The 17200-nt window shown below is 32.9% G+C and overlaps 1 protein-coding gene across 1 annotated transcript in view; it reads left to right on the top strand.

Annotated features, from left to right (window-relative positions):
• GABRG1 (gamma-aminobutyric acid type A receptor subunit gamma1) overlaps nucleotides 1-17200 on the top strand; it is an 83380-nt gene that overhangs the window by 27269 nt on the left and 38911 nt on the right. The window contains exon 3 of the mRNA XM_054486409.1: nucleotides 11299-11366. Coding sequence (XP_054342384.1) covers nucleotides 11299-11366 — 68 coding nt within the window. The remainder of the gene's footprint in view (nucleotides 1-11298; nucleotides 11367-17200) is intronic.

Raw genomic sequence — 17200 nt, 5'->3', positions numbered from 1 at the left:
ATTTCGGAACATAAAGTTGAATATTTGTTCTGTTACGTTGTTTTGGTTTTCTTCTTCATGAATTCCCACTGTAGGTATGTTAGTCACACTTTGCCTGCCTTGTATTTGCACAATATTCTCTCTGACTTTCTGACTTCTCTTCATCTCATTTGTACTCCCTTCATTATTTTCCTGCCTATTATTAAACCGTTTTTAGTTGATTCATTGGTGACCATCATAATTTTGTCTTTTTCTTCTATTTTTTAAAGTTCAACCAATTTTTTATTTCTTCTTTTTTGTGTATTTGTGTGTGCATGAGAAATGTATTTACCTTGCTTGAGATTCTGAATTATTTTATTCAAGGTGATTTTTTCTTATTCCTAAATTTTTGTTTGAATATACTTAACTGTGGGGAGTATTTTCTTACAGTTTCTTCTGCTTATTATTTTGTGTGGGAATTTTCCACAATTGATTTGCATTGGATCTTGATATCTTAATTCTGCAATAATTATTTTGCCCTTTTAATTTTGTGGTTTATGGGTGTTCTACAAGATCTTAGCTTATTGATGTATTTTAATGTCATGATAGCAAAGTTCAGATACTTTGGATTTGATTGTGGTGTTGGGGTGTATTTATTTTGTTGGGGGGGGAGAAATTCTGTTACTTCTAATTCATTGATTCTTCTTTTCCTTGTAGAAGCATGAGGTACTCCCCTTGACTTTTCCTTGTCACTATACGATTTCCTAAGCTCACTTCTGTTTTTGTTTTTGACATTTTTCTGGGCCCAGAAATAACCTATTTTGAACATCTCTCTTTCACATCACACAACTTGTAGATCCTTTTCCTCTTAGTTCTTGTGCTGGTCTCCAAATACATGTTTAAATACTTTCATATTAATGGTATACTTACTTTCTTCAGTGGACTTTGGTATACTTACTTTCTTCAGATGGACTTAGGCCCATCACTGACTCCCTTCTGTCTTCTACAGAGCCTATTTCAGGCTGCTGTGCCCACCACAAACTGTTGCCTTAGAGTAGAGATGAGACAATGTTTGAAAGATTTCTTTCCACGATTCGGTATTTGGGGTTTTATTTGTTTGCTTGTTTGACATTTACAGTCATTTTGAAGTGTGGGCATTTTCTGTCTTTAAGTTATACTGAGAACTTAATTTTTGTTTACTTCTACTTTTCTCTTTTTTTTAATACATTTTTGAAGGAAATATTGGGAGATGAAGACACAGGGAATTTATGTAAATTTTCTCATGTACTGCTTTAGACTTTTATGATTTATTTCTTTGTAATTTCTTCTTTGTCACATGCAGTAGTTAGTGAATATTGCTTAATTTCAAAAATTAGCATGTGTTCTAGGAATATTTTTGTTATTGATATCTACATTAATTTAATCTGGGTCTGAAAACATACTTAAGTCAGATTTATAATTCTTGTTGCTCAAATGTATAGATGTATAATTCTACACATCTACTGAGAGAGGTGTGTTAAAAATCTCTGACTACAATGATTGACTTAGCCTTTAAAAATTTTTCAGTCCAGTAAGATTTTGTTTTATACGTATTGAAACTGTTTTAGGTACACACAAATTTTGGATTCTTTTGTCTCCTTTTTTAAAAAAATTTTACTATTATTTTTATGGGTACATAGTGGATGTATATATTTATGGGGTGCATGAGGTATTTTTATATACACATAGAATGTGTAATAATCACATCAGGATAAATGGAGTAGTCACCTCAAGTATTTATCATTTCTTTTTGGTATGAACATTCCAGTTATACTCTTTTGGTTATTTTTAAATGTATGATATATTATTATTGACTGTAATCAACCTGCTATGCTATCAAATAATAGATCTTATTTATTCTATCTGACTATATTTTCATACACATTAACCATCCCCACTCGCTTCCCTCACTACCCTCTGGTAACCGTCATTCTATTCTAACTCTATAAGTTCAATTGTTTTGATTTTTAACCGCTACAAATGAGTGAGAACATGTGATATTTGTTTTTCTGTGCCTGGCTTATTTCACTTAACATAATGTCATCAGTTCTATCCATGTTGTTGCAAATGACAGAATCTTATACTTTTTTTTGTGGCTGAATAGTACTCAATTGTATACATATACCAAATTTTCTTTGCGATGGTTACACCTTCTGTGAATAGCAGTTTCATCATTAGGAAACAATCGTTCTGGTCCGTAGAATACATTTTGCTATAACATTTAATTTGACTGATATTATATATCTATATGTGTTTTCTTTGAGTTATGATTTGACTTCTTTTTTTTTTTTTTTTTTTTTTTTTTTTAAGATGGAGTTTCATGTTGTTGCCCAGGCTGGAGTACAATGGTGCAATCTTGGTTCACTGCAACCTCCTCCTTCTGGGTTCAAGCAATTCTCCTGTCTCAGCCTCCTGAGTAGCTGGGATTACAGGCATGCACCACCACGCCAGGCTAATTTTGTATTTTTAGTACAGGCGTAGCTTCTCCATGTTGGTCAGGCTGGTCTCGAACTCCTGACCTCAGGTGACCCACCCACCTCGGCCTTCCAAAAGGCTGGGATTACAGGCGTGAGCCACCGCTCCTGGCCAATATGATTTTTTAATATCTTTTTTTCATACTTTAGTTTTCAGTATTTTTGTGTCCTTCATTAAGTAATTTCTTTTAGGAAATATGTATATTGTTCCTGTTTCCTAATTATCAAGTCAGACAATTATTTTCTTTTAAATGGAGTGGTTAATGCAGATATGTTTAAGGTAATTATTGAATATTTTGTGTTAAATCTACTACCTTTCTATTGTTTTCTGTTCTGTTAGGCTATTTAATTTGTTCTCTATTGCTTATATTTTCTCTATTCTTTCCTTTTTTGAATTCATTAAATATTTGCAGTTTTATTTTATCCTTCTATCATTGCATTGTACACATATTCATTTATAAATTTTAGTCAGTAAAATGTGCACTTTATTAGATTTAATCATAAATCAGTAACTTTATCATAATTCAAAGAAATTTCAAACCTTTTTCCATAAACTACAGTGTCATTTTGCTATTATGTCCATATATTTTATTCTATATTTTTCTGAAATACCGAAAGACATGATTATTATTGTTTTAAGGTGTTTAAAAGCAATTAACTTATACCAATAAATTATCCTTTCTGGTGTTAATTCCTTTCTTAAATACCCTATTTCCATTTAGAAATATATTCTCTGCAGTATTTCTTTTGGTGCAAGTCTCTTGAAAAGGAGTATTTCAGTTTTATATGAAAATTATTTTGTGTTGCCTTCACTTTGAATATTTCCAATCGATATGGAAACCCTGTTATTTCCTTTCCAAATTTCATAAATATCACTCAATTTTCTCCTGGCTTTTACTATTTCTGTTGGAAAGTCACATTTCAACATTAATCTTGCTATTTTGAAGATAAAATGTATTTTATCTCTGGACAATTTTAACATTTTCTTAGTCTTTGATTTTCTACCATTTTATTTTAGTGTCCCTAGATTTGTTTTGTTTTCATATTTATATTGAGGAGTTTACAGAGCTTCTTGAATCTGTGGGTTGAAACATAGCTGCTTTTGAAATTCTCGGCCTGTATTTCATCAGACATTTTTCTTCTGTCTCAATTTCTCTGCAACTCCACTTGCGGGTATGTTTGACCTCTGCTATGTCATTACATCTCATGCGCTCTTCTATAATTTTCTCTCTACTCTTTTTGTGTTTCAATCTGCTCTTTATTACCGACCTAATTTCCCGTTCAATGTTTCTCACTTGTAGTATTTACACCCGATTTTTAAATCAATTTCAGGTATACTATAATATTTGCAATCTTTTCTTCTATTGTCTTGTATTTATTAACAGAAGTTATTTTAAAATCTTTGATCATTACAATGTCTTGATAACTTGAGTAACTTTTTAAAATTTTCTTTTCCATTGTGTCTCTCTGTTTAAGGTTATGTGGTTGTATTTCATGGAATGTGTCTTAATTTTGTGTTGAATGCGAGTAGAGTATGTGAAAAATAATGGAGATTCTACATGATATTATTTTATTCCAGAGAGGACTTAATTTTGTTTCGATAGTCAGGTTGAGTAAAGAAAATCACTGTCATTTGGTCAGAACTAGCGTAATTTCCTTGGTAAAACTTTTATTTTGCCTAAGACACAACCATTTGAGATGTCTAGACTGACAGTCTGAGGTTTGTACCAGGATCCTCTCTCCTTGGTTAGCCAGACATCTCTAAAATAGCTCAACTCTCTTCCTGTTGTTTTAGATGCTTAGGAGCTGCTTATATTTGGTTTGTCAACATCACATATGTACAATTTAGGAAACAACAAATGCCTTGAGGGGAAATCCCATGTAGAATGTCCGATTCAATTCCGTGTGTGTGTGTGTGTGTGTGTGTGTGTGTGTGTGTATTCCAGGGAAGTCCCAGCTGTCCTGATAGCCCTTAATTCGAAGTTTTGTCTCTCCAGCCAAATAAAAAATCTAAAAGCTCTAAGCTGCTCTGTTCTGTTCAGTCACTATTGCTGCGCTGTCAAACAGCAAATATACCAAGGGGAAAAAGTGACCAAAGAATAATGTAGAACTCAAGTCATTTTCATTATTTTCAGGGAATTGTTACATCAAATTCTGGCTATCTGATTTGCTCTGCTTTCTTCGCTATCTGTGTGTGTTTATTTAAAAAAAATTTATAGTTTTCTTCATTGAGTTGGATATTTTGATAGCAATTAAACCACAAAGGAAGCATCAGAAGTCTGTATTTCTGTTTTACTCCTTATACTTTACTATTATTATTTTGTGTCTGTTTTCTCTATATATAGAGAACTATATATAGTTCCCTAAAACTATAAATCACTGTATTCCTAATTGCTAAATCAATGCTTAAAATATAAACTAGGTTCTCTTAATATTTACCAAGTATTTGTAGAATAGAATCCATTGTATATAGTCTTTTTAGTCCATGTGTAGGTATTTTGATAGTTGCCCTACTCCATGAGTTTTGCATTTTAAGTACATTTATTTCAGATCAAGCTATAAATGCTCAAATTTTATATACAATTGTGATAGCATCACTGTGTTTAATACATCAGGTTAAATATGTCCTGGATACCTTGATAACTGTATCATGCATAGTAGCATTTTTTTTTTTCTGTGCATCTGACTACATCATAGGTGACTTAATTGTTGAAGTAATTTTTGTATGTATCGCTTTCTGTCCAAAATATGTTTTAGTACCCTTTGTCTTTGGTGATGCTACGAAAACTTATATAACAAACTTATTGAGGTCTTCTGAACTTAGTGGAGAATTAACATAAAAAGGTTTTGTTCATCCAGTTAAGCTTCTATTGCTTTATGATGAATATTATTTTCCTATGTTTTTATTTTTTTGAGGCATGGTCTCATGCTGTCATCCAGGCTGGAGTGCAATGGTGTGATCACAGCTGACTGCAGCTTCAATCTCCTGAGGCTTAGCTGATCCCCCCAACTCATCCTGCTGAGTAATTGGGACTACAAGCGTGCCACACCCCGCACAGCTAATTGTTGTATTTTTTGTAGAGACGGGGTTTCACCATTTTGCCCAGGCTTGTCTCAAACTCCTGAGCTCAAGCGATCTGCCTGCCCCAACCTCCCAAAGTGCTGGGATTACTGGCATAAGCCACCATGCCTAGCCTATTTTCCTATTCTTAACAACTGTACAAGTAGATTCTATGAGTTTCCAAACAGTTTGTTATTTCAATAGTTCAACCTAATATAAAAATTTAATATCCAGATTAAAAGACATCCTCTCTTGAGACACAGGTAAGACAAGCACCACCAGGGTGACACTGTGGGGGTCAGAGGATGGTAAGAAAGGGAGTAGTGTGGCTTGTTGTTTTATTCCATCTCTTTATCTCTTCTATGTTTCTAGTGATGAGGACGTGGGGGAGATATAAAGACTGGTCTACGTTTTAACTGGGCATAGTTGCAACCTTAGTCTTGTTACTTGTTACTTCTTTTTGGGGTGACACCAACTGGCCTTAGGTGTAAGTTAAAGGCTAGACGTATAAATAATGACTTTTATGGTTAGGAGGTATAAATAATTTTTGTTGTTTTTCATAGGTATTTTATATGGCTCAATTCCTTGGCTTGGGAAATCTGGTTGCTTTTCTGTATCTTCCACCTGCCTTAACTCCTTTCATCAGCAATCTAGTCTGAAGATATGTGCTGCTGATGCACAACTCTCTTGAGGTCTAAAAACCTGTGAGATGCTGCTAACCACGTTATTTTCTTTTGGCATGCTTTATACCCACAAGAAAATAAAATATCCTAAAAGTGCTAAAGAGTAGGTGTGCAGCTCTTCCTCTGCTTTTTCTTCTTTAAGTCCTATCACTTCTGTTTTTCCTTTTCCCTGATCAGGTATGGGAGCAAGAGCAGGTTGCCAAGTCTGCTGCCTAAACATATATTTAAGTAGAGAATGAGAAACCAGCCTTCAATTTTCCTGAGAAGACATTCTTGGGAATATACACACACATACACACACACACACAAACACACACACACATGCCATTTAAATATAGATATATGGGGTGTGTGTGTGTGTGTGTGTGTGTGTGTATTTTATAGTGGGATATACACTATACCATGCCTGTATTGTAAGGTGTGAAAAGTAATTTATAATGAAATATTTGGCATTCTATATGCGAATGCTCAAGTTTAACTACACTGAAAGAAATTGTGAAGCTTCCAGATGCTTGCATTTATACACAGAATGACTGCATATTGGAAAGCCCGCATAAGTCAAGAGATATAAATGTGTGTTATCAGTGACTCCAGTACTATAAGCAACATTGTAGTTGGTGATATGGCTATCTAAAATGGTGTACAACATTTTGTAAAATTCAGAACAAAATAAATACCGTCTTCCTGTGTTTTATTTTTCAGGAATTCCTGGCAAACACAGAAATACTTTGTGTTTATGTGTAAAAAAACTTATCTTCTAGGTTCAGACTATAAGGCATACTGTCTTACCTATATGAATGCTAGACAGGATATTCAAAATCTTGTTAAATGTGAGACAATTTTTCATTGCATATGACTGTTTTATGAAGTTCAATCACTTAATCCACTAAACACTATTACTAACAATCCCAATTTTTGTGACGAACACGAACAGCTGCCCAGAAATTTTCAAAATAATTTACAGGAGACATAGTGTTCTCATTGAGAAGCACTGGTGAACATTGTTCATTAAAACTTACTGAAATGATAGAAATGTTGTTCTGCATTGACCATTTTTGGAAGCACTGGCCATAAGTGGCTGTTCTGTACTTGAAATGTGATTAGTGTGGTTAAGAAATATTTTTATTTCATTTAAATGCAATTAATTTCTATTTAAATTTAAACAGCCATATGTTTCTACTGGCTACAGTATTAGACAGCTCAGCCTTAAGAATCCACTTATCCCTATGTACCTTTTCATCCACATGTATCTAAATGTAACCTGGGAAGGTTGATTGTCAAGTGGTGTTTGACATTTCCTTGTTAATTAAGGTCTCAGAAGAAGTATCTAAACTCAAGCTTGGCATCTATCTTTGGGTCAAAGACTTCTACTGTATAGTCTAGGGAAACTGGAACATGTTAATCATAATTATTTCAAAGTCTATATGTGATATGGGTCTGGAGTTTTCCTTCTTGGGACATGTTTATAAGCTCTACCATTTAATAACTATAGGCTTTCTGTTAACTAGATCGATAGTTTATTTTTCTCAATTTTATAACCTGTAACATTATTTTCATTTTTATTTACTTTTGAAAAATTTATCTCTTCCTGATTTTTTCCTGATTCATGGATTATTTTTTAAATGTTATTTAATTTCTAAATATTTAGGGATTTTTAAAGGTACCTTTTTTGTTAATGACTTCTATTTTAAATTTGTTGTGGTCAGAGAATATACTTATATTATTTCAACCTTATATAAGCATGATACAATAATGAAAACCAGGAAGATAATATTGGTATATTACTACCAGTGGATACTTGGCCCCACTTCCGAATTGTCTCAATAACGTATTCACAGAAGGATGATTCAGTTCAGAAATCATATTACATTTTTGTTGCTTTACTAGTGAATTTCACAACATATAGAAGAAAGAACTACTGCAAGGCTTACACAAATTCTTCCAAAAAAATAGAGAAAGGATACTCATCTCATTTTACTAAACCAGCAAAATCCTGATAACTAAACCAGACAGGGATATTACAAGAAAAAAAAATTATACACTTGTATCTCTCATGAATGTATCGGTTGAATGAAACGGTACATTTATGAGAAGCAATTATTTGCAGATAAAAACAGTTGACTCCCTGAATAAACTTTCAGAAAATCGTCATAGAGGCTGTTCTGCCTACGGAGTAGCCATTCTTTTATTCCTTTGCTTTCTAAAAAACAAACAAACAAACAAACAAACAAAAAACTTGCTTTCACAATAAAAGAAAATATTCATAGAAATTTGAGTAGGTTGATAAAAATAAACCTGTATATGGGCAAGGACCAGAAGAGAGTCCAAAAGCAATCAGTTGTGTAAGAGTGTTCACACTAGGTGGTTGCTTGCTTTCTTGGAATTGTACCTATATCATTTACAAACAATAATATACTTGGTTGAATGAAATATTTAAATTTGAAGTAAAATTTATATAACATAACATAAAGAAAAAATTATGTGTGATAACTGCAATATCTGAATAAGTGGGATTATTTCTCTTTTTTAAGGCCTATTCTGTGTCAATAAGAAAAGTCTATAAAACTCTCCAGGATTAGAGTTTTTAATTGACCTAAATTAATTTTAATATACAAAAGTGACCAAAAAGCTACATAACCTACTAAGGATATCTTAGTGAAATTAGAATAGTGTGTCCAGGAAAGCATGGTTAAAATCAATTATAAAGAAAATATTTTTAAAATCTATTGTAGTTTATATTTTCTCACTGATATACCAATTACCCACCTCTACAATTGGCTCTCCTAACTATTACCTTTGCTACTTGGAATCTGAATGTGGAAACTTTATTGATCACACAGCTTTTTTCTTTTTAAAATTTTAAGTTTTTCTTCCTATTTCTATTTTCTGATGTTCTTTAAATTGCCCTGAACCTCTATTGTTTCTATATACTGACTCCCACTGGGAAAATATCTACTTATATCCTGTTGAGCAACTTAAAGCAAAGTACTTAGAATAACAGCACAGAAAGAAACCTTGCAAAAATAATCCAGTGTCATCTCTACCTGCCTTCACATTTATATGTACATATGTGATTTGCCATGGCAGTACATGGTTTTCTCATGCATTGTTATGCTATTACCAAAAAGAGATCTTTGATCTCCATGTGTATTGATGAATTAAACATAGTCTGTGCTTACTTTCAAGATGTTATTTAGAGTCTGGAATGACAATTCTATGTTAGTTTTATTTTTCTAGTTTTAAATTAAAATATAATGTCTTAGTTTTTGAACATCACTCATATCTTGCAATTGAATAAACTTTGGATGGAGAAAATCATAGTGCTAAGAAAGAGTACTTAGTCAATTTCCAAAAAGCCTATATTTTAAGTAATATTACTCATAAATATTGTTCATAGTATGAATCAAAGCAAGAATGAGTCATTATTAAGAAGCAATTACAGATTTCTGGGTTTTTTTTCTTAATTATATTTTAAAGCATGTCACCAGCCATGGTTTCAAAATTAATATGAAATATTTTAGTCTGCTTTATGGTTTATTTGTCTTTGTGGGTTGGTGCTGCAGATTCAAGGATCGGATCAAATAGCATCTCAAGTTTACAAAATGGTGAAGAGAATAACTCAAAAAGATTCGTCATAGCTTTCACATACATATTTAACAATTATTAACTAAGTATCTTCTATATTAGTAGCAATATTGGACTTACTGATATGATTATTCTTTTGTCTCATCGTGGGTGCAATTGCACTATGCTCATCATAAAACACTTCAGTATCTCTGCTTTTATGTAACTCATGCCAAAATGCCAGAGTTATTTTTCTAATGTATATGTGTATCTTATGATTGGCTGAGAAATGTTGTGTCAGGAAACCAAGACAGTTAACTTATATCTATAACCTCTTACACTGTAAATGTAGAAAACATTTATCCTCTAAATAAAATTGTCCCAGGAACAATTTCCCTCTCAATGTAGACAATGTTCAGCTTTGAATATGTGAAATAAAAGTAGGCACTCGGCGTTTGCTGATTTATCAGTTTAACTGAAAAAAAAATCTCTTATTATATAAGAATGGTATATTGTTTATACCAGTTATAATTATTTATAAGTGGTAAAAATATACTTACAAATGGAACTAATAAATCTATTGTCTTGTTGTTAATTGACTTTCATGAAAATCATTCTGTAAATCCAACTATAATTGGCTTAATTTCATATTTATTGGCTACAATTCTTAGCTAGTTAGAAACAAATGAGAAACAGTTAAAGCAACTCATCTCAGAAGTCATCAGCCTATTTTAAATTGTAAAACCTTCTATAAATCATATGACCTACTTTTATTTAAGATATCTAATTGATGGCTAGCAAATGGAATTGCATTTTCAAGTATTGTGTAGGTCTAGAAACATAGTTTTGTGTACTAAAATTAAATCTGTGTTATTAAATATGTATGCCATATAATAAAATTTTTTCTTGAGGAAAGACAAACTATGTAAGTATTGTGTGTTTTATTAAGTGTGTTTTTAATTGCAAGGGGTAAAATATTATTCTAAAATTTGATAGACATTGTTTTGCAAAATGCTTCAAATTTTTCACTGAAGTTTGGTAGCTTGAGGGCTCTGTCAGATTGAAAAATGCCAAGACCAGGAGACTGAGACTGAATAGATATTCACCCTGGCAGACTTGTGTGTGTATTAAAAGAATAAATACATCTTGCCTGGTCAATCACAGCACTGCGATTATGAGTGATAAGTACTCGGTTATATAGGAAAAACAGATGAAGTTTGAAAAGGATAACTGAGCATGTATGACTAAAAACATGCCACAATAACAGAAACTTTCAGTCTACAAGGTCATTTTTCTGCATTATCTCATGTGCTTTATCTCTATATAATTATCTGTGACTGATTTGCAAACCGAAAAGATTGTTTTTATAATGGCTACATTTCTGCATTTCATAATAAAAGATGTTTTATGACTGAAATGGTAAGATATAAGTAGTTATTAAGATTTCTTTAAAACTAAGATTTATTTAAAACAATGTCTAATCATATCTTTGACCTTTCTTTTTGTTGATATTTTGCAGTGAGGCCCACGGTAATTGAAACTGATGTTTATGTAAACAGCATTGGACCAGTTGATCCAATTAATATGGTGAGTAAGAAATATTAAAAATAATATCTGCCACAGAGATCTCTCAAGTGTACGCCTCCAAAATAGAATTTGCATGTGAGTAATTTTTTATAGTTAGTTCTGAATGAATTCAGATCAACATGTACAATTACTTTGTGCCAGGTATTGGGAACTGGAGCAAAACTATACCTGTATCTAAAAATCTGTATCTTGTTATTCCAATATGCTGTGTTTGGTAGAACTATGCAACAGCATAACAAATTATCATCTGATCCACCAAGAAGAGGTCCCTGAAGAAATCTGGAAAGAAAAAAATCAGAAATCCTGAGGGGAAAGTAGTCAATCAGAGAAAAAAAAGGACTTACTGGCAGAGAAAGCAGCATGCACAAAGTCACAGAGGAATGAAACAGCCTAATAAGATCAGGGGGACTTCCAGCAATTTGATGTTACTGGAATATAAAGTGTAAAGTAAGGAATTGAGGCAAAAGGGATATTTAAGGGTCTTATCAAGGACAGTCTTGTAAGCCATCGTAATAGGAAGCTAGTAATTATATTATGTATAAATTGTATCCCTTGGGAGAAGATAAATGACAGGAAACATTTTACCAGGAGATTGTCAAATGCAGATGTACATTTTTTAATACATCTCTCTTATAGCAGTATAGAAGATGGAGGTAAGAGTCCAAGTTAGGGTTACAGAGACCCATTACAGGTTATTTATTAGTCTGGACAATAGATCTTCAAGGGCTTACCTACTGCAGTTGCAATCAAGCTGGAGATGAAAATAATATATTTTTTTCAAAATGGGTAATTTTTTGAGAATTTGGTGACTTATTAATTATGTGTAACCTGACTCCAAGGTATCGAAATGAAGAGACTTTGAAGGTGGTAGAGTCATTATCAGATGTAGGAATACAGTGAAGGCCTATGTACCCCAAATTCTCATGGTTCATTCAGGAGTAACTGTCCAGCAGCATTTTGCCTTATAGATCTGCTGTCAGGGAAGATGTTAGGACAAAGTATAGATGTAGATGAGAAAGAGAAAGGAGACAAGCAGTATATAATAAAACTTAAGACATTAAGAATGTGTGAGATGATCTAAGAGAAGATTCAGATTAAGAAGATCACAGATCTGAGGACCAGATGGTGTAATGAGATGAATGTATATAAAATATAGTTGCAAGAAAGAGAAGCACAGAAAGGGGACATATTCAGAAAAGTCAGAAGGGTAGGAGCAAAACCAAGAGAAGATGATATTATAAAATCTGAGAGAGTAAAGAGGATAAAGAAGGAGGGAATGATAATGAATTACAAATCCACATGAGAATACAATAAAATGGATTAGGTAGTGATAACTGGCATTGGCAAATAGGTGGTGTTGATTATCTTTGTTAGGAGAAATTCAGTTGGAATGGTGAAGGCAGGAAAGGGATAACAGCTGGATTGCACATCCCTCCTTCATCTTCAAAATTGATCTCATGTCCAAACTTTTTGCCATGGATCCCTGAGAATAAATATGGTTCCTGTAGGGATAGTCATGTAGTCATGTGCTGGTTTCTGGGTGCTAGGGAGTGAGTGGGAATGTAGTTTTAATTTTATAAACCACTATTTTGAGAAACATGGCTTAGAAGAAGATGAGATAAGAGTATGGGGGTAGAGAAGGTAGAGGAGAGAATAAGAGAAATAAGGGAGGGAGAGATAATTTGAGAAAATATCAAGACAGGACCATTTAGAATAAAAATTGAGAAAGTGCGATATTCATTTTTTATGTTTTATACATAGAATAAACAGTGTTTTATTACTAATGAAGAGCAAAATTAACAATGCCAATATAAGCACCCAGCATTATTTAAAAAAAAGACTTCATAATGTTCAGTTCCAAATGCTAATAATCCCATTTCTGTGAGTTCAAACTACTGGGTCCCATGGAATGCATTCAATAACGTCTTCTACTCCTCTCCTTTGCTTTTGCCTTTGGTATTAGTTCGCTAGGGTTGCCACAACGAAGTAGCACAGACTGGTGGTTTAAGCAACAGCAATCTATTTCTTGCAGTTATAGAGGCCAGAAGTCCAAGATTAAAGCCTTGGCTGGTTTGGTTTCTTTTTAGGTCTATGTCATTGGCTTGCAGACAGCTGCTTTCTCACAGTGTCCTCACATGGTCTTTTCTCTGTGCCTGTGCATCCCTGGTGTCTCTTTTTGTATCCAATTTTTCTCTTCTTATCACAAGTCACATTGTATTAGGGCCCACCCTAAAAGCCGCATGTTGACTTTAAAGGCTCTGCCTTTAAATATAGTCACATTCTGAAGTTCTTGGGATTAAGTCTTCAACATATGAATTTAGGGGGTAACACAGTTCAGCCCATAAGACATCCAAAGATAATTCTCAAATATTTTGCTGATTTTCTTCTTCATTTTATATATTCAATATTATAACAGTCAAATCATCCCTTTATTGCAGGCTTTACCACTTTATAGCTGGTGAACCTTTATAATATGCCTAACAGTTGCCTATGTCTGCCTACTCCTTTGGTGTGACAGTCACACTCAGTGTTTCTCCTATTCGATGTAATCTTCACGTGACTCTCATTAACTTTTACAGCTGTCTGCACTGATTACTGTAGTGACAGCATTCTAGCCATGCCATAAGTGACATCTTTGTCACATTAGTGCAAGAAAATATGAACTGGCTGTGGATAAATTGAATTTGAGAGGATGAAGGAGTGTTCCAATAGACTGACCTAGAAGTTAGTCTTAAATTAGGGGCTAACATTCAGGGAAAAGTTGAGGCTGGGGCCAAATCTTTGTCAGGAATTTGCTAAACCTCTGTGAGATGGGGGAAAACAGCCTTAAAGTGAAGAGAGAAGAACAAAGAAATGAATAGCAGACCTTAGGGAACACATGTATTTAAGGACCTGAAAGATGAAGCTGAGATAGTAAATGAAACATCAAGGTTGGCAAGAAAGTGACAAAACAATGACGTGGAAACCAAGGGAAGAGAAAGTTTCAACAAATCTTCTTAGTATTAGTTCTACTCAAACAAATTACTATACAATAAGTTGATTTTTGCAAACAGAAAACTTTTAATATACATGTGTAACAGGTGCATTTTTTAACAATACGCAAATATCAGATTTCATAAAGTAATACATTGCTAAAATGTTATATTTTTTTCTTTAGAGGAACATTGTAATGTTTAGTTTCTAAGTAACCAATGCCTAGAGAAAATAAGCCTGTTTGAGCATATGGGAATGTTTGCATTTTCATGAATTGTATATTTTTTGTTTGGGGTTTATGTTTTCAATTTGCATGAATACATTAAATAAAAATATGGTCATTAAAGTAAAGAGAAACAAGATTCAAGGATGTATTGGTATTCTAGAAACACTTTGACAAGAATGGCTATCACAGACTTTTACAATGATCTTCCTATATAAAAGTTTAATGGTATTAAAGATTTAGTTTCCCCAGTGGAGCAAATTACACACTTGTAACCTTCAACAGTGATCATTTAAAAAAAAACCGAATTAAATAAAATTGCTATTGAAACTAGTGATACTAAAACAGGTGAAAATAAACAAATAAAAGAACCGCATGGAACACTTGATAATGTTTATTAAAAAGAAAAGCATTGTAATACTAGGGATGAATAAGAAATAAGTTATGTAGAAGACTATTTTAACTAAACAATACAGGGAAATTAGAATTCACTTTTCGTAAAATAAGCAAAATTGCTTTGAATGTGAGTGTAATCAAGGAAGCAGATTTAAGCATATTTAAGCAAGAGGGCACCACCCCCTTAAGTACTCATATAATTTAAGTGACCAGTAAGAAACAAAATTAATATATTAGTTCTTTTTTTTTAAGTTAGCCAAAATTTGTTTTGCTGTAAAATGGGTGTTTCTTTTTAAACTTGGATACATAAAATAGCATTTCCATAGATTTCTGAATAACGCCTAAAACGACATTATTCTACAATGGAATATGCTTTTCTTTTTATAGTCAAAATGAGTAACAGATGCACTAATGAAGACTGGGGAAAAATAGAGTGACTTGGAAAGAAGCTGTTCAATTTTATATATGGTTTGATTAAAACTATCTTCAATATAAGCAGAACAAAAATATGCAATCAGAATTGAAGTCAAGAACATGTTACTAGAGTTTATGAGACAAAATAGTTATAACCTTGTAACCTTTCAGATTTGGGGGAGATTTTGTATCTTTACTCTTCTGAGTAAATATCTCACGGTGTTGGGTACCCTCTGACTAGCAAGTACAACACTCAAGGGCCATAGCAATTCTTTAAAGCCAAGTCAAAATTGGTAAGAGCTCCAGGAAATTCAAGATGATATTATGGGTATCTAACAGGAGGCTACAGCATAAGATTAGTAAGTACGAAAGTAGCTACAACTAAAAATTCCAGGTAAAATCTGGACATGAATTTAATTGTAGGAACTGGTATACCCTTATATAATCCAATATTAAGAGATGACTAATATGGAAACTTTGAAAGTAAGGGACAAGGAACAACTAATAAAAACTACTAGATCCCAGTTCGCAACTGCAGAACTTAATTTAAATATTTTCTAATTGCAAAAGTGATATGTCACACAGTCCTAGAATATATTTCTGAAACTGGATGGAATCTTCCTGCTGGAAATTGAAACTGGATAGAATCTTCCTGCTAGAAATTGAAACTGGATAGAATCTTCCTGCTAGAAATTCTGATTCGTCTTAGTAATGGAGACAGGGCTGAGGAACAAGGGCACCAGTTACAAAGACGACAATACATATGTAACTTACTGCACATTGGGCACATGTACCATAAAACCTAAAGTATAATAATAATAATAATAATAATTACAATAAAAGAAAAAAAAAAAAAAAAAGAGTGGTTGGATAACTGGCTCTCTGCCTTTATAATAAAGGATTCCAAAGTCAAAAAAAAAAAAAAAAAAAAAAAAAAAAAAAAAAAAAAAAAAATAAAAAGGAGCTGGGAAGTCACCTGGGCTATACTTCAAAATAACTGCATGCTGGAGAGGACTACAAGGGGGTGAGCAGTAGGCAAAGAGGATCAGGCAAACTTAGCAAATGACAGAATGCTTTCATTCTGGCCTGTGCAGAAATATGTAACAGGAATGCCCATTTTCAGAATCTTTTTTAACAGAAAATGAAAATCTAATTGCTCTCTACAAAAGGAAACAAAAAAAAAACTTTTTAAACAAAAATGTATGTGGAGCTACAGAAGTCACAAACATTATTTATTATAGAATGTAAATAAGGGATTTTTCCCAATAATAATTGTTTTTCCTTCATTTAAGTGAAAAGGCCAAGTATCCAACCTTATTGTGGATAGGCTATGATTACTAACCCATAAAAAACTAGAAAAAATTGTAACTAATTCAAAACTGTCTACCTTGAGGTATCTATCTTGAAGTGTCAAAAAATTCAAAAAATTTTTGAATTTGTTTTCTAAAAATTCAAAATATTCACTTTCAATATTTGACCAAAATCTATGGTCAAATAGATTTAATAGGCAGTTCAAAATGGTGAGAACTGATTTTAAGTAAGCCTCTTTAACTTTTCAAACTCATTTTGATAATAAACTCTCAAGACATATAACTTGTATTTAAGCATTCTAAACATATGGAGAAAACTGGTGCTCATAGAGATATTCTTCCCATATAATTTATTACATTGCAAGAAACACATGTTTCTAGGGTGGTTCATGCAATTGGTTCTAGCATTCCATAGGCTGATCTCTTTCTCACCCTCTCTTTTTCTCCCTCCCACCCTTCCTTACTCTGTCCCTCTCTCCCTTGTATGTTTCTGGGCTTCTAGTTTTAGGAGATAAAAC

Source organism: Pongo pygmaeus, chromosome 3, assembly GCF_028885625.2.
Source record: "Pongo pygmaeus isolate AG05252 chromosome 3, NHGRI_mPonPyg2-v2.0_pri, whole genome shotgun sequence".
NCBI lineage: Eukaryota > Metazoa > Chordata > Mammalia > Primates > Hominidae > Pongo > Pongo pygmaeus.
This window is presented reverse-complemented; position numbering and strand designations above follow the sequence as displayed.